The 27,176-nt window shown below is 42.1% G+C and overlaps 1 protein-coding gene across 1 annotated transcript in view; it reads left to right on the plus strand.

Moving 5' to 3' along the window:
* Window positions 1-27,176, plus strand: part of otud4 (OTU deubiquitinase 4) — a 101,552-nt gene that overhangs the window by 69,214 nt on the left and 5,162 nt on the right. The window contains exons 8-10 of the mRNA XM_048607301.1: window positions 18,652-18,791; window positions 20,161-20,359; window positions 25,393-25,540. Of these exons, the coding sequence (XP_048463258.1) occupies window positions 18,652-18,791; window positions 20,161-20,359; window positions 25,393-25,540 (487 nt within the window). The remainder of the gene's footprint in view (window positions 1-18,651; window positions 18,792-20,160; window positions 20,360-25,392; window positions 25,541-27,176) is intronic.

Genomic DNA, 27,176 nt, shown 5'->3' on the forward strand with positions numbered 1-27,176 from the left:
CAGCCTTCCTGCTCCAATGATGCTGCTTGGCCTGCTGTGTTCATCCAGCTCTACACCTTGTTATCTCAGATTCTCCAGCATCTGCAGTGCGTGATCAGATCACCTCATTTGCCACATAACATGACGCAGCATTGTTGCAACATAAAAGGCCATTCAGCCCATCATGTCTGCGCCAGTTCTCTGAACAAGCAGTTTTACCTACTGCCAGAGCTTTCCCTATATAAACTGCACATTCTTCCTTTTCAGTTAATGGTTTAATACCATTGTGGATATTTCAATTGTTTTTGTTTTCCTCATTTTTTGCTTCTTTAGCAATTTTTGAAATCTGTGCCGTTTAATTCTCGATCATTTTGAGGGTAGTGAGATTTTGGAACTGTTCTCAGAAGACAGTGGAAATGAGGGTCATTGAATATTTTTAAGGTGCAAGTAGATTTTTGTTAGGCAGGGCGTTGTCAGAGTAGATGCGAATGTGGAATTTGAAACATTTAGATCAGACATGATCCAATTGAATGATGGGCCAGTCTTGAAGAGCCATTAATGGCTTTGTGTGTGTGTGTGTGATTTTTGCCCTGTCCCACATGATTTTGAATGCCTCTCTCAAATCTCCTTTCTGCGTCCTTTTCTCCAAGGAAAACAATTCCATCTTCTCCAGTCTTTCCTATTAAAAGTCATGTGGTACATAAAAAATTGCACCCAATTCCTCTTTCTTACTTTTTCTCATGATCAAAATAAATGCAATATTAATAAAACAAATGCAAAATCTTTGAAATGAGGCTTAAAGTTTTAAGCCATTATCACTCAATCTTGATATAGTCCCTGTCAGAACTAGGAAAACAATTTCAAAAGTCTTCTGCAATCCAGTTGTTCACAAGTCTGTTCTATGTGTATTATACATTTAGAAAAAGTGATGATTATCTGTTAAATGTAGCATTCTGTTTCTGACTGTGTTCTCTACTTTGCTTCAAAAACAGAAATTACATCAAGACTAAACTGTCTCTCATTGATCGGCATTGATAAGTGAGTGGGGATGGAAGAAAAATCAAACATTTTCTATATTTTACTTCTGTGCTCTGACTTTTGCCTTTCTTACATTCTGTTGCTTGCCATGTTCAGACATTTGGTAGAATTTTGGCTCAGGATCAACCTATTCTTTTCAATCACTTCTTTCAGCAGATTTATTCATCTTGCCAAAATTGCAAACTCCACCCTCCTTGGCAGCTCTTTCTCTTCAGGCATTTGGGAAAACTACCAATTAAACAAAACTGAACTCTTTAATCACATGGGGGATGCTGTAATCTTGGGAACAATTGGACCACTTTCTTTCCAAAGACTAGCCCGAGATCTATTTGGTGCTCTCATTTAAACGTAGCCAGAGGGAATAGGAACAGAGACTGTTACAAATTGCAGACTAATTTTCTTGTTTCACTTGAGCAAATGACTCTTCAGCTTCCAGATCACAACAAATCTGACAATTAAACTAGATTCTGATAAACATAGCCATTGTCTGACCAATATGTGGCTCCTGTTTAACAAAACATAGTTTACTCTTTGCTCCTTTGGGGGTGAGCAACAAATAGCGGCCTAGAACATGACACCTATACTCCTATGCATGCTGCAACTTTAACACAATACAATGTTGTGTGGCTTTAAAAATGAAACAGCATCAATTCATCATGTATCTGAGCCTCATTCGCTATACGTAGCAAGCATATTGGAAAGCACTTACTTAGATGAAAGCACCTTGAGTACAATACAATGCTAGTTAGGAGGGTAAGCTTTGGGGAAATCGAGATGCTGTAAGAGTGTTATTGCCAAGTTTACAAGAGGTAGCAATAAGCATATGGCAGAAGAAGAATAATATGGGGAAATGAGACGTTATTCACTTTGACAGAAAGTTTAGAAAATCAGATTTTTAAAAATTGTTGATATTCAGAATGATTAAGATGTCACAAGAAAAACAAGTCTAGCATGCAAGTTCAGCAAGCAGTTAAGAAGACAAATGGCATGTCGCCGTTTGTTTCTGTAAGGGTTTTTTTTAGTGCAAGAATGAGGAAGACTAACTAGACCTGCATAAGGCTTTGTTGAGACCACATTTGTTGTGCTTTACTCTGTTTTGGCCTCTTGTAAGAAGCAATATATATTCACTGGAGGTGATGCAGCAAAGGTTAACTACATTTATTCTTGGGGGAAGAGTTTGTCTTGTTGTGAAAGTCTGATAGTTTCTGAATTTTTTTTTATTCATTCATTGGATGAAGGCATCAGTGGCCAGGCCAGGATTTATTACCCATCCCTAATTGCCCTGGAGGAGGTAGTGGTGAGCTGCTAAGAATTGCTGCAGTGTTTGGGTTGTAGAATGAGGTTGAAACAGAGAATTCTGCATGACTTTGGCGTAATCTCAAGATCATTTAAGACTGAGATGAAGAGGAATTTCCTCACTCAGTGAGTTATGATCTATAGGTTTATCAATGCTTGAGGCTATGGATGGCTTGTTATTGAATATATTCGAGGCCAAAGTTATTGAAATTTCGGCACTCTAGCCATATCCCTTATTCACTTACTGTGCAAGAAGTGAAATTAAGGGCAAAGGTTGGCCTTGATCTTATTGTAGGGGTTGGGGGTCAGGGGAACACAGCCTACTTCTGCCCTTATTTATATTCTTTCTTTCATCCTTAAAAGAGTATTTGTATGTTAATTGCTAGACTTAACTGTCACAAGACTGAAGGACAACATATACATAAATGCAGCAACTTCATGAGAGAAGCTGATGTAATCCCATTTTAGTAAAACTAAAAGCAGAGTACCACAAATCAGCCCACAACTTGTGGCTTTGCAGTTGGTAATATTTCTCTTCTTGCTACAGATTATTGCTGACTTTCACATAATACCACTATTGTTCAGGCATCATTATTTTCTGAGCAAATTCTGGACCACTGTTTCATAGTTTACCTTTTGTAATGAGCTGCAACGAGGTGTTTTGACCTGTTAGTTAATTTGTTGAATGTTTGTTATACAACAAATCCAAAGCTAATTAACAGTAAATTTATTAATGGACTTTAGAAATGCAAATGTATATGTTTGTTTAGAATAATAGGTTATAGTTTGAAACATGTGTTTAGTAATGGTGAAGCTTTTTATAAAGAGCTGATGCTGGATGAGAAAATGCGAAGTGTTTCTTTGGTTTCATGGTAATGTGTTATTGCTCATTCACAGGACTGTTACTTTAATTGTGGTTGACATATTTTTCTTACTAAGAACCTCTTAGAAGCACATGCAGAGGTTTTCTGGTGTGATAAAACTTAGCATACTTCACGCTGCAATTTGAAGTAACTGGCCCTTGAAGGAATAAATTAGATGGTCGACTAATTTCCATAGGACCGGAAAATTTGTCCCTTGGCGATTATACTTTTAGTGCATTCAAAGATGGCAGATCGATTCTGTGCCTGTATTTTCTAATTTCTTAGCAAGTATAGAAATCAAGTTGCCTTGCAGTTTTTACTTGCAACACTTAATTGGTTATGACTGTAAAATCTGGCTTTTTGACATAATGAAGAATATACCTAGCAGTGTAATTGTACTGAAGATTATGTAAGGCTAATATGGGCTCATGTTTGCCTGTATATTCAATGAACTTGAATATCAGATGGTGTTCCACTAAATTGTTATATCTGTTTTGAAACAGATTATTTATGCTGCAAATGGAAATTGAGGTTGAGTGTGCAAGTTGCAGCCTCCACCACTAGCACTTAAGAAACTAGTGCTCCTGCATACATCTATAATTTTATGAAAACTTACCTGCAGCAGTAAAATCATATTTGCTAGTTTTTAATTTCCAATTTCTTTTGTTTTCTTACTTTCTGTTGTGAACATGAGTGGTCAGCCTTGGGTGCAGTACTTAAGTACCTTTGATATCAGGTCCTGAAAAAATTGGTCCAAATTATTATGCTGATTACTGCTCTGCATATCTTTTACATTTAACATGAGCTAAACTTTACAGCACAGAAGCCATTTAAATCATTATATACATGTTGGCTGTTCACTAGCATTGTTCAAAAAAAAAGTAATGCTCCAGATCCACCCAAAGTGCGATATCCTCCTCTGTCTCAAAGATCTGTTTACACTCCCCTTAAAAAGAACAAGTGGTTTCTACATTTCTGTGGCAAAATATTTATAGCTGTAATTGTCATCGATGTAAAGATTTGCTGTTTTTGGTTTTTGTGACCATTTTTAATTGTTGAGCTCTTGTCATTGACTCCTCAATCAAAGAAAAGAATCTTTGTCTGTTTACAGTTAACATTAATTTTAATAACTTCATTCTCTTCTTCAGTTTCTCCACTCTAGTGGAAATAATTCCAGTTTCATTGTATAGTTTTTAGTCCATGGCATCATTCTAGTGTATCCGTACTGTCTGATCTCTGTCTGTAATTACATTTCTACGGTGGGAACTGAGATCTCCAATCCTAACTTGGATCTAAAAATGCATCATTACATCTTTACTCTTGCAGCTTATGCCTTGACATCATGAATTTCATGATTTGTTCCAGAATTGATCTCTGCTGGGTATGAGGCTGGTAACAAATTATTGCTTCCAATAAATCTATTCACTTTTTAAAAACAAATTTCTAAGATAGAATGAGGAAGCCTTGCTATAAGTGAAACTGGGTGTGCTCACTAACTTTCCTCCCTCATACCCAGCAGAGATCAATTCTGGAACAAAAACAAAGTTGCTGGAAAAGCTCAGCAGATCTGGCAGCATCTGTGAAGGAAAAATCAGAATTAACATTTCAGGTCCAGTGACCCTTCCTCAGAACTGATGGTGGCTGGGAAAACATCACTTTATATGCAGTAAAAAGGGGAGAAGGTTGGGGAAGGGAGTAAACGATAGGATAGAGCCTAAAGAGATAGAAGAGCAGACAGACAAAGAAGTTGATAAGAATTGGGCTGGGAGGATGAATATTTGTTAATGGGGACTTTTAGTGACTGACAGCAGGTGATGTGTAATGGCAGGCTATGTGGTAACAAGGCCTGGTGTGTAGGGTAGGGGGCTGGGACATGGGAGAGTTTAGGCCCTAAAATTATTGAACTTGATGTTGAGTCCAGAGGGCTGCAGGGTCCCCAAGCGGAAAATGAGATGTTGTTCTTCTAACTTGCGTTGAGCTTCGCTGGAACAATGCAGCAAGCCAGAGACTGAGAAGTTGGCCAGGGAACAGGGTGCTGCATTAAAGTGGCAGGTAACGGGTAGTTCAGCGTCTTTTTTGCGAGCAGAACGTAGATGTTCTGCGAAGTGGTCACCTAGTCTATGTTTCGTTTCCCCAGTGTAGAGGAGACCACATTGTGAGCAGCGAATGCAGTAGACTAGATTCTGGGAAGTGCAGGTGAAGTGTTACTTCACCTGGAGGGTATGTTTGGGCCCTTTGATACTAGGGAGGGAGGAGGTAAATGGGCAGGAGTTACACCTTCGCCGGTTACAGGGGAAGGTGCCATAAGGCTGTGGGAGGATGTTGGGGGTGAAGGAAGTGTGGACCAGGGTGTCCCGGAGGGAATGGTCCCTGTAGAAGGCAGACAAGGGAGGGGAGGGGAATGTGTGTCTCGTGGTGGCATCTTGCTGGAGGTGGCGGAAATGGCGCCTGATCTTCTGCATGTGGATGCTGGTGGGATGGTAGGTAAGGACAAGGGGAACCCTATCACTGTTGCGAGAGGGAAGAGAAGGGGTGAGGGCAGAGGTTTGGGAGATGGGTTGGACCTGGTTGAGGGCTCTGTCGACCGTGGAGCTGGGGAATCCTCGGTTGGGAAGAAGGTGGACATTGCGGAGGCTCCCTTGTCGAAGTTAGCCTCATCTGAACATTTACGACCGAGATGGAGGAACTGAGAGAATGGGATGGACTCTTTACAGGAAGTGGGGTGTGAGGATGTATAGTCCAGATCAATTCTGTCTGCATGAATGCAGAGGCTTAAGAATTGTCGTATGATAAATCGAAGATCCTAAAGCTCAACTGTGCTTCCATTCTCACACATACTGTAGATATTCACTCTTGGATGAAACATCCATACATTATGTTAATAGTTTTAGCATAATAAAGATAAATGACCCAAGTTCAGGAAACCAGGATGTAGAGAGATGAGAAATGCGAAAGGCAAAACACTTGTGGAAGTCGTGTTCAGCCCCCTTAACAATTAGGTAGGGAGGAGCACGAAGGACAAAATATTGTCAAAAAGGCACGGGATAATCGTGGAAGATTTTAATCTAAAATCAACTGAAAAGTTCAGATGGGCAGCGGTAGCCTAGATGAGGGTATCATAGAAATTTTTCAGGACAGTTTCTTAGAATAGTGTGTGGTGGAGTTGACCATAGAACATCTATACTAGGTCTGGTATCTCTCAGTGAGATAGGGTTAATTAATGATCTTCTAGTGAAGACTTCCCTGAGTAGCAGTGACCATAATATGATTGAAATTTACATTCATTTTGAGGTAGAGAGAACTGACAATGAGACTTTTTCAATACTAATAGCAAGAGCTGGCTGAAGTGAATTGGCAAATTAAGAACATAGAACATAGCATTCTATACATAGATTAAAAACAAGAGGATAATTAGGGAGAATGTAGGACCACTCAAAGGTAAAGGAGGGAACCTGTACTTAGAAGCAGAGGATGTGGGTGAAATCCTAAAGGAATACTTTGCATCACTATTCACCCAGGAGAAGGATATTGAGGATAGTGAAATTTGTGTGTAGCATGCTAATATGGTATGGCATTTTGAGATCAAGAAAGAAGTGGTATTGGGTGTCTTGAAGAGCATTAAGGTGGATAAGTCCCCAGGGCCCGGTGGTATCTATCCCAGGTTATTGAAAGAGGCAAGAGGGAAGATTACTGGGGCCTTGACCAAGATCTTTGTACCCTCATTAACCACTGGAGAGGTTCGGAGGACAGGCATGTAGCTAATGTTGTTCTTCTAGTCAAGAAGGGAAATAGGGGATAATCCAAGAAACTATAGACTGATGAGTCTCACATCGGTGGTTGGGAAGCTTTTGGAGAGAATCCTTAGGGATAGGATTTACGCACATTTGGGAAAATCATGGCCTAATTAGGGACAGTCAGCATGGCTTTGTTCAGGGCAGGTCATGTCTTATTAACTTGAGTGAATCTTTCGAAGAGGTGACCAAGGTGATCGATGAGGGTAGAGCAGTGGATGTTATCTACATGGATTTTAATAAGGCTTTTGAGAAGGCCCCTCATGGTAGGCTCATCAAGAAGATTAAAATGCATTGGATCCGCGGTGACTTGGCCATGTGGATTCCGAATTGGCTTGGCCATAGAAGACAGACAGTAGTGGTGGAAGGTTGTTTATCAGGCTGGAAGTCTGGGTCTGTACTGGGACCTCTGCTGTTTGTGATTATATATAAATGACTTGGATGAAAATGTAGGTGAGTGGGTTAGTAAATTTGCACATGATACAAAGATTGGTGGAGCTGTGGATAGTGTAGAAGGCTGTCAGAGGATATAGCAGGATATAGATCAGTTGCAGATATGCGTGGAGTAAAGACAGATGGAGTTTAATCCATGTAAGTGTGAGGTGCTGCATTTTGGGAGATCAAATGTCAAGGAAAAGTATACTGTTAATGGTAAGACCCTGAATAGCACTGATGTACAGTGGGATGTTGGGGTTCAAACCCAAAGCTCCCTGTAAGTGACCACACAAGTAGATAGGGTGGTAAAGAAGACATATGGCATGCATGTGTTTATTGGTCAGGGAATTGACTACAAGAGTCAGGGTGTTATGTTGCATCTTTGGTTAGGCCACACTTAACAGTATTGCATTCAGTTCTGGTTGCCACATTACAGGAAGGATGTGGAGGCTTTGGAGAGGGTGCAGAAGAGGTTTACCAGGATGCTGCCTAGATTAGATGGCACGAACCATGAGGAGAGGCTAGAAAAATTCAGATGTTTTTCCTCTTGAGCAGCGCAGGCTGCGGGGAGACTTGATAGAAGTCGATAAAATTGAAATGCATAGATCGAATTGATGGTCAGAATCTTTTTTTCCCCCAGAGTTGAAATGTCTAAAACTAGGGAACATGCATTTAAGGCGAGAGGGGGAAAGTTCAAAAGTGATGTGAGGGGTAAGCTTTTTACAGAGGTAGGAATATGGAACGTATTGCCAGGAGTGGTGGTGGAGTCAGATACGATAGGAGCGTTTAAGAGACTTTTAGGTAAGCATATGAATATGCAAGGAAAGGAGGGATATTCACCAAGGGCAGGCAGAAAGGATTAGTTCAATTTGGCACAACATTGTGGGCCAAAGGGCCAGTTCCCACGCTGTACAGTTCTATGTTCCATGTTGTATGGTCTAGGAGCAGGAATATATTTGATAAAATGCCACACCGAAGATTACCACAAAAAATCAAAACTTATTGTGTAGGCTGTAGGCAGTAGCATGGATAGAAAATTGGCTGACTGACCAAGCAGAGAGTATGCACAAGTGGTCATTTTTGGTTGGAAAAATGTAACAACTGACGTGCCACAGGGATCAGTGCTGGCCCCTTAACTTTCTGTAGGGTGAAGGTATAAAGTATGGTTGCTAAGTTTGATGTTGACACTTAGATAGGCAGGAAAGTAAGGTGTGAAGTGGAGATAAAAAGGCTGCAAAAAGATCTGGATTGGTTAAGTGAGTGGTCAAAGAAGTGGTAAAAGAAGTATACTGTAGGAAAATGTGTAATTGTAATTTTGGCAGGAAGAGTAAAATGAAGCATATTATCTAAATGGGAAGAGATTGTAGAACACTGAGGTGCAAAGGCATTGGGTTATCTTAGTGTATGAATCATAAAGGATTTATATGCAGGTAAAGCAAGTATTTAGGAAAGCTGATATAATGTATTCTGTTCTCAAAATAACCGTTTTATTAAAATAGTGGGGGTTACGCTTCAGTTATACAAAGCACTGGTGAGACGTCTGGAGTACTGTGTGCTCTTCCTAAGGTAAATGTAAATGCATTGGAAGCAGGTCAAAGGAGGCTTACCAGACTAACACCTGGAATTAATGTGTTGGCTTGTTGAGGAGAGTTGCACAGGCTAGGCTTGTGTCTGCTAGAGATTAGAGGAGTAGGAGGCAACTTGATTAAAACATAAGATCCTCAGGTGTCATTACGGAGTAAATGGAGGTAATGCTTTCTCTTCTGAGAGAATCTAGAATTAAGGGTCACTGTTTAAAACTGAATTTTGTTTTTTCTGTCTGAGAGTTATGACTCTTTGGAACTCTATTGTTGAAACGTTATTTTTAAGACCGATAGATTATGTTAAGCAAGGGAGTGATGGGTTATCAGCACTAAGTGAGAATGCAGATTTGAAGTTACAGATGAAAACAAGTGCTGGAGAAATTCAGCAGGTCAAGCAACATCTGTGTAGAGAAAACAGCGATATCATTTAAAGACTAATATGACCTCTTCAGAGAAGAGTGAAAGGTTAGCTCCCCTTCTCTTTCCAAAGATGCTGCCAGATCTGCTGAGTTTCTCTAGCCTGCCTGTTTTCTGGTTTATATTATCTGCAGTAATTTGCTTTTATTTGAGGTTACAATCGGATCATCCATGATCCGATTGAATGGTAGATCAAGCTGGAAGGGCCAAATAGCTGTCTCCTGCTTATTGTTCATTTGTCGCTATTCATACTTGCCATTGATATTAGGGGCAGAGGAGAATTTGGAAATCTGTTGACTCCATTATAAGTTTAAGTATATACAATGAATTCAAAAAGCTCCCAAACTCAAAACATGATGGGATTTGTTTTTCTTCATTACAAATATATACAAACAGTGGGAGATAGTAAGTCTGAGATAACACAGTGTGGAACTGGAGGAACATAGCAGGCCAGGCAGCATCAGAGGAGCAGGAAAGCTGACATTTTGAGTCGGCACCCTTCTCCAGAAATGTGGGATGGGGAAGGGGGCTCAAATAAATAGAGAGGGAGGGGGTCGGGCTGGGGAAGGTAGGTGGGATGGCAATAGGTGAGTGCAGGTGGGCAGTGGTGGGGAATTGGTCAGTGAGGTGGGAGAAGCGGATAGGTGGGAGAGAAGACGTCAAGGAGGCGGGGATGAGAGGGAGGGTTGGTCACGGGATGAGGTCGGGGGTGAGGAGATTTTGAAGCGAGTGAAGTCCACATTGAGACCATTGGGTTGTAGTCTCCCAAGCTGGAATTTCAGGTGCTGCTCCTCCAGTTTCCAGATGGCATGTCATCCAGGGAGTAGGAGTGGGAGTGGGAGTTGAAATGGTTCGCGACCGGAAGGTGGTGTTGTTTGTCAAACCAAGTGTGGGCGCTCTACAACGTGGTCTCTGAGCCTCTGCTTAGTCTCACCGATGTAGAGGAGGCCACATCGGGAACAGTGGATGCAATAGACCACATTAGTGGATGTGCAGGTGAACATTTGTCTCATGTGGAAGGTTTTTTTGGGGCCTGGGATGGAGGAAAGGGGGGAGGTGTAGGGGCAGGAGTAGCTTCGTGGTGGAGCTGGACCTCTCTGTCTCCATGTCCGGCCTGGACCTCTCTTTCTCCACCTCTGGTTCCCCCTTCACCGACATCCTTATCCGCTTAACTGAACTCATCCCTACCCTTAACAACTTCTTCTTCAACTCCTCTCACTTCGTACAGACTAAGGGGGTGGCCATAGGAACCCGCATGGGCCCAAGCTATATCTGCCTCTTCGTAGGATATGTGAAACAGTCCCCCTTCTGCAGCTACAGTGGCACTATCCCCCACCTCTTCCTCCGCTACATCGATGACTGTATTGGCGCCGCCTCGTTCTCCCACGAGGAGCTTGAACAGTACATCAACTTTACTAACAGTTTTCACCCCAACCTCAAGTTCACCTGGACCATCTCTGATACCTCCCTCTCCTTCCTGGACCTCTCTGTCTCCATCTCTGGTGACCACCTCGAAACTGGTATCTCTTTCAAGCCCACTGACTCCCACTGGTACCTAGTCTATACCTCCTCTCACCCACCTTCCTGCAAGAATGTGATCCCCTACTCCCAATACCTCCGCCTCGGCCACATCTGCTGCCAAGATGAGGTGTTCCATTCCTGAACATCCCAGATGTCCTCGTATTTCAAGGATATATATCCTATCGAAAAGGTGGGCAGGTGAGCCGAGGGGGTGGGGTTGCCTTATTAGTGAGAAATGAAATTAAATCAATAGTAAAAAAACGAAGTAGGATCAGATGGTGTAGAAACTGTGTGGGTAGAATTGAGGGACCACAAAGGTAAAAAAACCAGAGTTGGGGTTGCGTACAGGGCTCTAAACAGTAGTCAGGAGCTAGGGCTCAAGATATACCAGGAGACAGAAAAGGTGTGTAAGGAAGGCAAAGTCACAGTGATCGTGGGGAATTTCAATATGCAGGTGGCCTGGGAAAATCATGTTGGTAGTGGATTGCAAGAAAAGGTGTTTGTGGAATGTCTACGAGATGGCTTTTTGGAGCAGCTCGTGGTGGAGCCCACAAGGGAACAGGCAATATTGGATTTAGTGTTGTGCAATGAAGCAGACTTGATAAGGGAACTTAAGGTAAAGGAACCCTTAGGAGGCAGTGATCATAAGATGATAGAATTTACTCTGCAATTTGAGAGAGAGAAAGATAGAATCAGAGGTAATGGTATTGCAACTGAATAAAAGCGACTACAGATGTATGAGGGAGGAGTTGGGCAGAATTGACTGGAAGAGGGGCCTAGCAGGAAAGACAGTGGAACAGCAATGGCAGGAGTTTCTGGGAGTAATTCAGGAGACGCAGCAAAAATTCATCCGTAGGAAAAAGAAGCATGGTACGGGGAGGATGAGGCAACCATGGCTGACTAAGGAAGTCAGGGATAGCATAAAAGCAAAAGAGAAAGCATATAATGTGGCGAAGGGCAGTGAAAAACCAGAGGACTGGGAAGTTTACAAAGACAACAGAGGGCAACAAAAAAAGAAATAACGAGGGAGAAGATTAAATATGAGGGTAAGCTAGCCAGTAGTATAAATGAAGACTGTAAGAGTTTCTTTAGGTATGAAAAGCACAAAAGAGAGGCAAAAGTGGACATTGGACCACTGGAAAATGATGGTGGAGAGACAGTATTGGGGGACAAGGAATGGCTGAGGAACTGAATAATTACTTTGCGTCAGTCTTCACGGTGGAAGACATGAGTAATATCCCAAAAATTCAAGAGAGTTCGGGGGCAGAGCTGAATATGGTGACCATCATCAAGGAAAAGGTGCCAGTAAAACTGATTGGCCTGAAGGTGGACAAATCACCTGGACTACACCCCAGCGTTCTAAAGGAGATAGCTGAAGAGATAGTGGAAGCATTAATGGTGATCTTTCAGGAATCGTTGGGTCAGGAAGAGTCCCAGAGGACTGGAAAATCGCTAACATGACACCCCTGTTTAAAAAGTGAGTAAGGCAAAAGACAGAAAATTACAGGTCAATTAGCCTAACCTCAGTCGTGGGTAAGATTTTGGAGTCCATTGTAAGGGATGAGATTTCTGAATATTTGGAAGTGTATAGTAAATAGGGCAAAGTCAGCATAATTTCATCAAGGGGAGGTCATGCCTGATAAATCTGCTAGAATTCTTTGAGGAAGTAACAAGCAGGGTAGACCAAGGAGAGCCAATGGATGTTATCTACCTGGTCTTCAAGAAGGGCTTTGATAAGGTGCCACACAGGAGGCTGCTGAGTAAGATAAGGGCCCACGGTGTTAGAGGCAAGGTGGATGGAAGATTGGCTGTGTGGCAGAAAGCAGAGAGTAGGGATAAAGGGGTCTTTCTCAGGATGGCAGCTGGTGACAAGTGGTGTTCCACAAGGGTCAGTGCTGGGACCACAACTTTTCACTTTGTACATTAATGATCTAGATGAAGGAACTGTGGGCATTCTGGCTAAGTTTGCAGACGATACAAAGATAGATGGAGGGACAGGTAGTATTGAGGAGGTGGCGAGGCTGCAGAAGGATTTGGACAGGTTGGGGAGTGGGCAAAGAAGTGGCAGATGGAGTACAACGTGGGAAAGTATGAGGGAGGAAGCGCGAGGGCACCCTGGGAAGGTAAGCTTTTCAATTATAAAAGTCTTACCTCGCGTGACTGCAGCCTTTCAGTTGTTTCAGCGGCGGGAGTCCGGGAGGAAGCGCGAGGGCACCCTGGGAAGGTAAGCTTTTTGATTATAAAAGTCTTACCTCACGTGACTCCATTTTTGCAGCAGCAGTGAGAGCGAGGACCAGGGGGCTGCAGGGAAGGTAAGTTAATTCTTTAAAAACTTACCTCGTGAATAGGCAGAGCGCACGCTGAGCAGGAGCGGACATGGGATGGCTGAGTAAGTGAGGTAATATATTTGGGTGGTTACTTTACCCGAAACACTACCTAGGTAGTGTCTCCCCCCATCCTCCTCCTCTAACCAAAAAAAAAAGGTTCTGAGCGCTGATTTGGTAAGGTTACTAGTTTTTTTTTATTTCAATAGTCTGTTTGGGAATTCAGAACAGTGGGAATGGATGTTAGGGCAGTTGCATGCTCCTCCTGCAGAATGTGGGAGGTAAGGGTCACCACTAGTGTCCCCACTGACTTCATCTGCGGGAAGTGCAGCCAACTCCAGCTCCTCAGAAACCGCGTTAGGGAACTGGAGCTGGAGCTGGATGAAATTGGATGAAATTGGGATCATTTGGGAGGCTGAGGGGGTAATTGAGAGGAGTTACAGGGAGGTACTCACACCTCAGGTACAGGAAAAAGGTAGATGGGTTACAGTCAGGGGACGGAAAGGGAACAGGCAGACAGTGCAGGGATCCCCTGTGGCCGTTCCCCTCAATAACAAGTATACCGTTTTGGATACTGTTGGGGGGGGAGCGACTTAAGCCATGGGGTACAGGTCTCTGGCACAGAGTCTGTCCCTGTTGCTCAGAACGGAAGGGGGGAGAGGAGGAGAGCATTAGTCATTGGGGATTCCATAGTTAGGGGGACAGATAGGAGATTCTGTGGGAACGAGAGAGACTCGCGGTTAGTGTGTTGCCTCCCAGGTGCCAGGGTCCGTGATGTCTCTGATTGTGTTTTTGGGATCCTTAAGGGGGAGGGGGAGCAGCCCCAAGTCGTGGTCCACATAGGCACCAACGACATAGGTAGGAAAAGGGATGGGGATGTAAGGCAGAAATTCAAGGAGCTAGGGTGGAAGCTTAGAGCTAGAACAAACAGAGTTGTTATCTCTGATTTGTTACCCGTGCCACGTGCTAGCGAGGGGAGGAATAGGGAGAGAGAGCAGTTGAACACGTGGCTACAGGGATGGTGCAGGAGGGAGGGATTCAGATACCTGGATAATTGGGGCTCATTCTGGGCTAGGTGGGACCTCTACAAACGGGATGGTCTACACCTGAACCAGAGGGGTACCAATATCCTGGGGGGAAATTTGCTAATGCTCTTCGGGAGGGTTTAAACTAATTCAGCAGGGGGATGGGAACCTGAATTGTAGCTCCAGTGTACAGGAGGTTGAGCGTACTGAGGTCATGAATAAGGTTTCAAGGTCGCAGGAGTATACCGGCAGGCAGGAAGGTGGCTTGAAGTGTGTCCACTTCAATGCCAGGAGCATCCGGAATAAGGTGGGTGAACTTGCAGCATGGTTTGGTACCTGGGACTTCGATGTTGTGGCCATTTCGGAGACATGGATAGAGCAGGGACAGGAATGGTTGTTGCAGGTTCCGGGGTTTAGATGTTTCAGTAAGATCAGAGAAGGTGGTAAAAGAGGGGGAGGTGTGGCATTGTTAGTCAAGGACAGTATTATGGTGGCAGAAAGGACGTTTGATGAGGACTCGTCTACTGAGGTAGTATGGGCTGAGGTTAGAACCAGGAAAGGAGAGGTCACCCTGTTGGGAGTTTTCTATAGGCCTCCGTAAAGTTCCAGAGATGTAGAGGAAAGGATTGCAAAGATGATTCTGGATAGGAGCGAAAGTAACAGGGTAGTTGTTATGGGGGACTTTAACTTTCCAAATATTGACTGGAAACGCTATAGTTCGAGTACTTTAGATGGGATGGGTCAGTTTTTGTCCAATGTGTGCAGGAGGGTTTCCTGACACAGTACGTAGATAGGCCAACAAGAGGTGAGGCCACATTGGATTTGGTACTGGGTAATGAACCAGGCCAAGTGTTAGATTTGGAGGTAGGTGAGCACTTTGGTGATAGTGACCACAATTCGGTTACGTTTACTTTAGCGATGGAAAGGGATAGGTATATACCGCAGGGCAAGAGTTATAGCTGGGGGAAAGCAATTATGAGGCGATTAGGCAAGATTTAGGATGCATAGGAGGGAGAAGGAAACTGCAGGGGCTAGGCACAATTGAAATGTGGAGCTTGTTCAAGGAACAGCTACTGCGTGTCCTTGATAAGTATGTACCTGTCAGGCAGGGAGGAAGTGGTCGAGCGAGGGAACCGTGGTTTACTAAAGAAGTTGAATCTCTTGTCAAGAGGAAGAAGGAGGCTTATGTAGAGATGAGGCATGAAGGCTCAGTTAGGGTGCTTGAGAGTTACAAGTTAGCCAGGAAGGACCTAAAGAGAGAGCTAAGAAGAGCCAGGAGGGGACATGAGAAGTCTTTAGCAGGTAGGATCAAGGAAAACCCTAAAGCTTTCTATAGGTATGTCAGGAATAAAAGAATGACTAGAGTAAGATTGGGGCCGGTCAAGGACAGTAGTGGGAAGTTGTGCATGGAGTCCGAAGAGATAGGAGAGGCACTAAATTAATATTTTTCGTCAGTATTCACACAGGAAAAAGACAATGTTGTCGAGGAGAATACTGAGATACAGGCTATTAGACGAGACGGGATTGAGGTTCATAAGAAGGAGGTGTTAGCAATTCTGGAAAGTGTGAAAATAGATAAGTCCCCTGGGCCAGATGGGATTTATCCTAGGATTCTCTGGGAAGCTAGAGAGGAGATTGCAGAGCCTTTGGCTTTGATCTTCATGCTGTCATTGTCTACAGGAATAGTGCCAGAAGACTGGAGACTAGCAAATGTTGTCCCCTTGTTCAAGAAGGGGAGTAGAGACAACCCTGGTAATTATAGACCAGTGAGCCTTACTTCGGTTGTGGGTAAAGTGTTGGAAAGGATTATAAGAGAGAGGATTTATAATCATCTAGAAATGAATAATTTGATTAGGGATAGTCAACACGGTTTTATGAAAGGTAGGTTGTGCCTCACAAACCTTATTGAGTTCTTTGAGAAGGTGACCAAACAGGTGGATGAGGGTAAAGCGGTTGATGTGGTGTATATGGATTTCAGTAAAGCGTTTGATAAGGTTCCCCACAGTAGGCTATTGCAGAAAATACGGAGGCATGGGATTGAGGGTGATTTAGCGGTTTGGATCAGAAATTGGCTAACTGTAAGAAGACAGAGGGTGGTGGTTGATGGGAAATGCTCATTCTGGAGTTCAGTTACTAGTGGTGTACCTCAAGGATCTGTTTTGGGACCATTGCTGTTTGCCATTTTTATAAATGACCTGGATGAGGGCGTAGAAGGATGGGTTAGTAAATTTGCGGATGACACCAAAGTCGGTGGAGTTGTGGATAGTGCGGAAGGATGTTGCAGGTTACAGAGGGACATAGATAAGCTGCAGAGCTGAGCTGAGAGGTGGCAAATGGAGTTTAATGCGGAAAAGTGTGAGGTGATTCACTTTGGAAGGAGTAACAGGAATACAGAGTACTGGGCTAATGGTAAGATTCTTGGTAGTGTGGATGAGCAGAGAGATCTCGGTGTCCTTGTGCATAGATCACTGAAAGTTGCCACCCAGGTTGTTAAGAAGGCATACAGTGTGTTAGGTTTTATTGGTAGAGGGATTGAGTTTCGGAGCCATGAGGTCATGTTGCAGCTGTACAAAACTCTGGTGCGGCTGCACTTGGAGTATTGCGTACAGTTCTGGTCGCCGCATTATAGGAAGGATGTGGAAGCATTGGAAAGGGTGCAGAGGAGATTTACCAGGATGTTGCCTGGTATGGAGGGAAGGTCTTATGAGGAAAGGCTGAGGGTCTTGAGGCTGTTTTCGTTAGAGAGAAGAAGGTTAAGAGGTGACTTGATAGAGACATACAAGATGATCAGAGGATTAGGGTGGACAGTGAGAGCCTTTTTCCTCGGATGGTGATGGCTAGCATGAGGGGACATAGCTTTAAATTGAGGGGTGATAGATATAGGACAGATGTCAGAAGTAGGTTCTTTACTCAGAGAGTAGTAAGGGCGTGGAATGTCCTGCCTGCAACAGTAGTAGACTCGCCCACTTTAAGGGCATTTAAGTGGTCATTGGATAAACGTATGGATGATAATGGAATAGTTTAGGTTAGATGGGCTTCAGATTGGTTTCACAGGTCAGTGCAACATCGAGGGCCGAAGGGCCTGTACTGCGCTGTAATGTTCTATGTTCTATGTTCTATGCACTTTGGTCAGAAGAACAAAAGCATGGACTATTTTCTAAATGGGGAGAAAATTCAGAAGTCTGAAGTGCAAAGAGACTTGGGAGTTCTAGTCCAGGATTCTCTCAAGGTAAACTTGCAGGTTGAGTCAGTAGTCAGGAAGGCAAATGCAAAGTTGGCATTTATTTTGAGAGGACTTGAATACAAAAGCAGGGATGTACTGCTGAGGCTTTACAAGGCTCTGGTCAGGCCACAATTGGAGTATTGTGTGCAGTTTTGGGCCCCATATCTCAGGAAGGATGTACTGGCCCTGGAGCGGGTTCAGAGGAGATTCACGGGAATGGTCCCAGGAATGGAAAGCTTAACATATGAGGAACATTTGAGGACTCTGGGACTATACTCATTGGAGTTTAGAAGGATGAGGGGGGGATCTAATTGAAACTTTCAGAATACTGAATGGCCTGGACAAAAGTGGATGTTGGGAAGATGCTTCCATTGGTAGGAGAGTCTAGGACCCGAGGGCACAGCCTTAGAGTAAAGGGAAGACCTTTTAGAATGGAGATAAGGAGAAACTTCTTCAGCCAGAGTGTGGTGAATCTATGGAATTCACTGCCACAGAAGACTCTGGAGGCCAGGTCATTAAGTACATTTAAGACTGAGATAGATAGGTTCTTGATTATCAAGGGGATCAAGGGTTACGGGGAGAAAGCAGGAGAATGGGGTTGAGGAACTTATCAGCCATGATTGAATGGCGGAGCAGACTCGATGGGCCGAATGGCCTAATTTCTGCTCCTATGTCTTATGGTCGTATGGGATTCTGTGATTCATTCTGAGAGTAAATGGCCAATGCTCCATCTAGTGGCCCAATTGAAAGTTATCATTGACCATTAGGGCAATGCACAGTAACTGTGGGTGAGATCCATCTGTTGCTTTGTACATGTACCAATAATCACTTGTTTCAAGTTACTTTCGTTTGCAGAATACCATATGGAAAATGCAATCATAAGTAGCAGGTTATAGGTAACCTAAGTGATAAGTGAATGCTGCATAGATGTGTTTTGTTCAGACTCCCTTCTGATTTTATACTTGATTCATTCGGTTACTCTTTACTCTTTACTCTTACAAGTGCAGAACTGTGAAATCAGAAAATGACAAATCTCAAAAACAACGCTGAAGGGATAGACTGAATATTGAAAATATAAATGATACAAAAACATGCAAGAGCTGTTTGAACAAAACCATGAACCAGGAATATTGTGACAAACTGTTTGCTTCTTCAAATGTACATGCATACATTGTTTCTGTTTTAGATACAATGCCTCTCTGCAGAACCTTAGGCCACTTTCACAGATTTCTCGGGGCTCAAGCTGGAACAGAGTTCAGGGGAAAAGAGCTAAGAAGCCAATGAACATCAACTCTGGTAAATTTCTTTTTAATACATTCTTTGAGGTGGAAGAAGAGATTTATGATTCATGATATGGCAGTAACAAGACAAAGATTAGATCCATTTGTACAAATTGATATTAGATATATTAACTTGTTTATTTTATATGTATCCACATATGTACTTTCGTATTGAGACCATCAAATACAAATGCAAGTAGATGATATGTATTTTTTGATGTGTAACACTTCAAGTGTTACAAGGGTTCAGACTTGAGTAGAAACACCGACAAAGGTGTAGGATTATCAACTTCTCAAACTATGTTCCAAAATCACAAGGATATGAATAGCACACTGATAGCTGATGAAGATTATGCAGGATCCTTCAATGAATGATAAAACTTCTGAACTGATTTCTTTTAATTTTATAAATATCCACAGAAACTGAATCTTCCCAATCTAGTTTGTGTGATACCTTTCTAAAATATAAGAAAACTGGCCTCTTTTATTTATCTCCATCTTAAATTTAAACAGTGAGATTAAGGTTTATGCATCTGGTTTCCAAATAATATTCAAAAGGTAGAATCGTCCGCAAAGTCCTTAGCCTTGTCTCTCAACCTTTACTTTATCCCACAGAAGAAAAAGCAGTGATCTCTTTTACCTAGGCCTTGAATCTTTAATTCACAGAAAATGGGCATGCCCTTTCAGCTGCCCGCTTTAAACTCAATGAGAAGACTAAAAGGGTTACATGCTCCCTAACTAGACTCTTAATAGCCTAGTCCTAGTTCGCACCTGGTGTGCTGGTCTGATGTTCAGAGAAAAGCAGAACTTCTTATGTGTCGTCCTCCTTTTGCTGCATAATGAAAAACAGAAGAATGTCATACCCCTTAGGACATGTGCTTAGAACCTGGGGGACCAGAGATTAGTTACTATGTGCATAGTCAGCTCAATGCCTTGTGAATGCCGATGCTATCCCTAATGGACAGAGTTCCTATGAATTGTTTCAAAATGCCTCTTATGATTGTCTTAGACCCCAGATGTTCCACAGGCTTGATGGACATTGCAGTTGTGTTCTTTATGTTGCTTCAAAGTCCTCGCACCCTTCACCACAGTGATGATCCTATGAAGATGGAAGTAGTTTCAAATTTCTTCCCATGTGTGTCTTGATAACTATAGCTCTGATAATTAAAGGTTTCTTTGTCATTTTATTATCCTGCGTCATCTTTCACAACTTTCCATATTGAGCTGAATTGACCATTACCGGTATTTCAGTTTGGGCTACAGGTATCACCCGAAACATTAAATGTTCTGAGAAGTTTTGTTAGTAGTTGATTGTACTGTGCCATGCTATTGTACAGTCAGACCAAAATACTGTACATAAAAGAATTGTATATTTCACTTGACAGAAGCTGACTTCAAGGGAGTGAAGAATTCAAGCAGTTTTGTAAATAAACCAAGCCGATTACAGTCAAGCCTACCACCACGTCTCCAGCAAACAATGGGTGCCAGGCAGCAGCACTCCACACAGCAGTCCCCAGGCCAACAACCCAAAAAATCATCAGCTGAGTATGTAGGACGACATGAAGACTTTCCCCAACTTTCAAAGTGAGTATTGGAGGAACTCTTGTTTCTCTGGCTGCATGCGTTTAACTACACAAAGTAAGGAGTTTTGATGGGAGTAGTACATTTGATAAACAGTCTAAATGGATCTTAGCAAAACTTTTGATATGGTTCCATGTGGCAGATTACTGATGAAAAGTTAGATCTTCGGATCCAAGGCAAAGTGGTAAGCTGGATTTAAAGTTAGCTCAAAAGCAGGAAGCAAAATGTAATGATCAATGAGCGTTTTGTGATATGAACTCTGTTTCCTTTCAGGTTACATACCAGTATGAGTTCTGTTGCCTTTTGTGACGCGTATCAATGATTTCGATTTGAATGTAATAGGGCATGATCAAGAAGTTTAAATTTAATACAAACGTTTAATGTGGTTGATGAAAAAGGAACCTGTACACGGCAGGAAGGTATCAATGGACTAGGCATGTGATTGGAACAATGGCAATGGGACTTGGTCTGGAAAAGCAAGGTAATATGGAAGCCAAAAAAGCAAAGGAATAGACAATGTATGGTAGTATGCTGAGAAGTGTAGAGTAAGTTAGGGACCTTGAAGTGTATATCTTTCAGTCCTTGAAGGTGACTGGACAAGTAGATGGGTTTGTCAAGATAGCATGCAGAATGCTTGCCTTGGATGAGGCATAAAATTTGGGTGGTTATGATGGAACTTTATAAATGACAATTAGAACTGCATTCTACAGGCTAACACATGATAGGAAAGTTTGCGATTAGAGTGGAGAAGATAAATGGGGAATCTGGACGGGAGAGTTTGAGGAAAGATTGGATAGGCTAGAGTTGTTTCGTGGAAGAGAGAAGGCTGTGGGGGGGAATCTGGTTTAAGTGCATAAAATTGAGGGATCTGGATTGAATGGTTAGGAAGGCTCTATTTGGTTGAATTGATAATGAGGAGCATAGGTTTAAGAGGTACAGAGGGGATTCAAGGAGAAGTTCTCAGAAAATCTGGAACTCACTGCCTGAAAAGATGATAAGAGACAGATACCTCTTAACTTATAATTAGTACTGTGTTTGGAATGACATGACATAAATAGGGCAATGGATCAAGAAAGAAAATGGAATTAGGTTGGATAGATTATTGTCATCTGGTATGGAACGACCACCATCCTGTAAATATCATAGAAACAGACCCTTCGGCCCAACAAGTCCACACCGACCCTCAGAGCTTCCGACCCAGACCCATCCCCCTATAGCCCACCCAAGCTACACACCACTGAACACTATGGGCAATTTAGCAAGGCTAATCCACCTTCCTGCACATCTTTGGACTGTGGGAGGAAACTGGAGCACCCAGAGGAAACCCACGCAGACACAGAGAGAATGTGCAAACTCCACACAGACAGTCGCCCGAGGGTGGAATCGAACCCGGGTTCCTGGTGCTGTGAGGAAGCAATGCTAACCACTGAGCCACCGTGCTTCCCATTATGATCTATTGGGATGGTTGAAAACAAAGGCTCAACTTTCCATTGATCTGATCATTTGACTTGTTCAGCATTTCCCTCTCTTATTCGTTTATTAGTACAGAACTTGTAGTGCTGAAAAATGGCACATTTTGTTGAAACTTCACATTTTGCTGTCATTAGGACAATTTGCAAGAATTACCAGTGTAAATAAAACACATCTTTTTACACTAAGTACTTTATGAGAAAAATACTGACTGGTTAGAAAGCGGACTCGTTGGTGGAGATGCTGCCATGGAGAATGCAACAGTTATTTGTTAATTGATAGGAGACTGCTGAGCTTCATTAAAATTTAAACCAAACAGCTTGACTCCAATTAAGGCATTGCCTCGAAAAATAAATTGGAGAATGGCAGTGACCTATTTTGTTGAGTTGAAACAGGCACCATGTGTTCTTTCTGTCTGCAAAGAGGACTGTTTGTATTAATATATATTATAGCAGAGTGGTTTCAAATCTTCCAGTGTGTGCAGATGTGGCACATTATGAGGTGACTAACTATTTAAATTTGTTGTCCATGTAGTTTTTAGTGTACTTGAATTATATAGAAAATGCTGTCCAATGATGGAATCACATCAAGTATACAGTGGATAGTATTTTGGGCTTTATAAATATGGACTGTTTGGATACAGTTATTACTTTGCTTGTTGCAAACAGATTGAAGGAATATGTGATGGTGAGGTGCTGTTTCATGCTGATATTAAGCATCAGCAAGATGAGTGGTATTTATTATGATCAGGACGCTGCCATTAAGCCAAAAAGACGTTCTGCTAATCGCACAAATGAGTAAATGTAGTGTATGAAGTTCGGGGCCAATGTAATGTTAAGGTGTGTAGGCTATGTGTCCTAATGACATGCGGATTTGTCAAACAGCATATCTCTGGGCAGTTAGCTCAGTTTCCCAAATGACAATGATTCTGCTTTAGCCTCAGCATGTCCATTTTTTTTTTAAAGCGCACAGCAACTTTTGGATTATAGTTTTGGATAAATAGTCTCCCAGAACTTTGCAGTGCTGTTGCAGCCTTTAGTAAGAAAATTAGAACATAGGAAATAGGAGCAGGAGTAGGCCATCTGGCCCATCGAGCCTGCACCACCATTCAGTAAGATCATTGGTGATCTTTTCATGGACTCAGCTCCACTTATCCACCCACTCAACAACTCTTAATTCCTTTGCTGTTCAAAAATCTGTCCATCTTTGCCTTAAAAACATTCAGAGGCAGCCTCAACTGCTTCACTGGGCAGGCAATTCCACAGATTCACAACCCTTTGGGTGAAGAAGTTGCTCATGAACTCAGTCCTTAACTTGCTCCACTTTATTTTGAGGCTATGCCCCCTGGCTCTAGTTTCACGTGCCGGTGGAAACAACCTCCCTGCTTCCATCCTATCTATTCCCTTCATAATTTTATATGTTTCTATAAGTTTCTCTAATAGTTGTGAACTTTGTGGCATTCACCATTACTGTGGCCAAAGGATCCAAAATATAACTGATAATTTGCGGGAAAGTACCAGAAGAAAATTACCATAAAAGTTACCAGGTTGTTTTAAATCTTGAAATTTTCACCAGTTTCCTTAAGGAAGGAAGGAAGAACCAATACCTGGCCAAGACAAAGCAGGGGGTGGGGGACAGCATGGTGGCTCAGTGGTTAGTACTACTGCCTCACAACATCAGGGACCTGGGTTCAATTCCAACCTCTGGTCACTGCGTGGAGTTTGCACGTTTTCCCTGTTTCTGCATGGGTTTCTGCCACAGTCCAGAGATGTGCAGGTTAGGTGGAATGGCCATGCTAAATTGCCCATTGTGTCCAGGGATATGCAGGCTGGGTGGATTAGCCACAGGAAATGCAGGGTAAGAGGGATCAGGTAGGAATGGGTGGGATGCTCTTCAGAGGGTCGGTGTGAACATGTTGGGCCAAATGGCCTGTTTCCACATTCTTGAGATTCTATGATTACTAGTTGCTCCTAGTTCACTAAAACTAGTCTCATAATCACAGCTGCATTGTGGAAATGCTACGACGAAATGACTGCAACAGGCTATCAACACTATAACAAATGAATTAGGAATAGACTCTAATTATGATTTAGCCTGTGTTTCCCAAATTCTGCTAATAAAGAAACCTGAGATGAACTTGGACGTTCTCATATTGTTCGCGATGGTCACAACTCTAGTAGAAAATTAGCCATATATATTCAACCTCAGTTCTTCCTGTTTCTCATTCAGACACAGAGGTGCAGTTGGGTTTAATCTACTGTGCAGGGCTAGAGTAGGCAAAGTACAACCACAGTGTGCAAGATGCTAACTGACAATTTCATCTCCATAGTGGCGAATGCATTTCTAAATGGTGTTATTTACCTTCTGAATTATTTGGCATATATTATATTCATGCACTACAAATTACTGTTGGACAGTATTCAGGGATTATGGTCCTCTAAAGTCCATTTGCAGCTCCTCCACTATTTGATACGTTGAGTTGTAGGCCTAAGGATCCATGATGTGGAATTTCATACCCATCAGAGCACAGCTCCTGATTTATAAATAAGATTTGTATTTGCAGTCAACAGTGGAGCAGCAATGCTTGAAGTGAAGTGTGAGCAATCTAATGTGATGGTCATAAAGCAATTAACAGCACTCTGTACAAAGAAACATTGCAGTGTTACTGTTGGGACCACAGACTTTGTTTTCTTCCTCTTCGTTTCCCCAACATTTTAACCAATGAAGTGCCTAGGAGCGCTTGTGGTGAACGTGGTGTTTTGTAAAATTTAGCTTGTGGACATAATAGCAGAGGAGGAGTTAATTCATCTTAAGTCCATGCTGACTCCTTGTAGAGTAGTCCTGCTAATCTCATTCTTTCACTCTATTCATGTAATTCTGCAGGTCTATTTCTCTCCATCCCTATCCAACTTTGTTTTGAAATCATGCATCACTTCTTTTTGCACTATCCTTAATGCCAGTGGGTTTCAGCTTATGGCCACACTGCATTAAAAAAAATTATTCTATATCTCTTGCGCACAACTTTGAATCAGTGTCTTTCAGTCCTTGCATCATCAGCTAAGAAAGAAATAAAGGAAGGAAGAACTTGCATTTATATCAGGATTTTCAAAACTGTCTGAAATCTCAGAGCTCCACGTCCTATTAACTACATCTAGAAGCGTAGACACTGCTCAATGCAGAAAATGCAATGTCCAACTTGCTCACACCATGCTCTCACAAGTAAGGCATATAAGTGGAAAGTTGAAGCCAGTTAGATTTTTCAAATTCACCCTTTTTGAAATGTCTGTGGAATCTGAAACATGTAAGATTAAACTGTGAAGCTGCAAGTCTAATTTGTGAGGTGTGTGTGTGCACGGTTGGAACTTTAAGTGAAGGTGGTCTGTTATGTTCATCTCTGTCCGTTGAGAGTTTATTGTAGTTTGTTTGTGCTGTGATCCACTATCCCCTAAAGTGTGTTCTGCCCCTGCTGCTGTACAGTTTTCTTGAGACATTTTCCCACAACACAACAAAATGAAGTCCAACTATGCTAAACAAGTAATTTTGTTTTAACTGTATCTCATTTGTAGAAAGTATGATCGAGATTTGGAATTGAACCACACAAATGCAGAATGTCAACACCTTGCTTCATCAATGAAGGTGGAGCCAGAAGCTAATGAGGCTCAATCCCCAAATAAAATGCATCAGAGAGTTGAGCAACCCTTTCCTGCACTTCATGTGAGTGTGTGGTATATGTTTTAATTTAGTTTTGTATTACTGGGATTTAAGTATCTGTGCATCTATAATATTATGTTGATGATAAAACAACATAATGACAGATTCCAACCTTCTGGAGAATTCTGAGCTGAAACTGCTTTCAGGTGAAGTATCAAGGTTACATGTCTTAGAGGTGAATACTCTTGAACTTGATCATTTTTAAGGGAATGAAACAATGTCAATATATCATTGAAATGTTACCTTGAGGAAAAAATATCGGTATCAATAACCAAACAGTATAACTGTATAAGTTCAATATCTAACCAGAGAGAATAGAAAGAGATTAATAATGTGTTGGAGAGATTGGGGGTTCACTGAATGCAGAACAGGATATAGAGACAAAACATGCATGGGATTAGAAGATGAAGGAAATACATGATGTCTAAATTATTCATGATTGGAAAACATGGGAAGTGTTTCTGTTATGGAGCAACATTTGGAAAGAATGTAATTATTCCAAGAAGGTTTCATAAAATTAGTCATGATGAAAGAAGATTGATAAACACCAGACTCGCTCTGTCATGATTTCATCCTGAAAAGCGCTTCCAACATTTTTTCAAAGATGCCTAATGAATAATGTAGTTATTTATTCAGCTAAACTGAATGAAGTAGTATTATATGCTAACTAATTATAATTTTTTTTCTCTGATCATGATGGCAGTAGATCGCTGGAACACTTCCTTTAAGAGTCCAACTTACCTAAACTCATTATTAATGTCACTGTTCTTCAAAGATATTGTACACATTATGAAATATTATGGCTCTGTTTGACCAAACCCACACTACATGGAGTACAATACAAATGAGCAGCTTGGAAGCTAATCTTGTCCAAGCAAGATTCCACCCTCCTAATCCACCATAGAACAGGTCTCTAGAGCTGATCATCCTCCAAAACATTTTTTAACTGGTTGGCATCAAGGAATAAGCGCTGTGTATGTCAGCAAGATACGATCCGTTAGAGGTCCAAGTTGACACTCTTTATTGATTTTCAGTAATTAATAGGAAGAGTAGTAGTGGCATGCTATGTCCATGCTTTATATCCTGCTTTCTATATGTTGTCAGAGTATCCTAAGATGTCCTGAACCTCTTAAAAATTGAGTGAAACAAAGCAGCAGCTCTAACAGTGAAAGAATCTATATCCTACAGTCATATCATAGTCCAAACTTAAAACCGTGCGCATGTTGTGTATGAGAGAGAGTGGAATCGAATCGATCGTGGGTCCCTAATACTGTGAGGCAGCAGTGCTGACCACTGAGCCACCGTGCTGCCCCTAGGAATTAGTCGGGAATCGAACCTGGGCCCCCGCATGGCAGGCGAGAAATCTACTACTGAACCACCAATGCAACAAGAATGCTCCGTCCACGTTAATCTAGAAGCCTGTCTCCGTAACGAAGAAGCACCACTGTTTCTGCCCAGTTTCGAACTGGGGACCTTTTGGGTGTAAGGCGAGCGTGATAACCACTACACTACAGAAACACAACAGTACTGCAGAAGGAACAATTACACTTTCCATGTTGTTGAGCATTGGATTATATTATCTGCCACCTGCTCTTATCACCTTAGAAGTGGAGAAAATACAACATTCAAATTAATATTT

This window comes from Rhincodon typus, chromosome 1, assembly GCF_021869965.1.
Source record: "Rhincodon typus isolate 14 chromosome 1, sRhiTyp1.1, whole genome shotgun sequence".
Taxonomy (NCBI): domain Eukaryota; kingdom Metazoa; phylum Chordata; class Chondrichthyes; order Orectolobiformes; family Rhincodontidae; genus Rhincodon; species Rhincodon typus.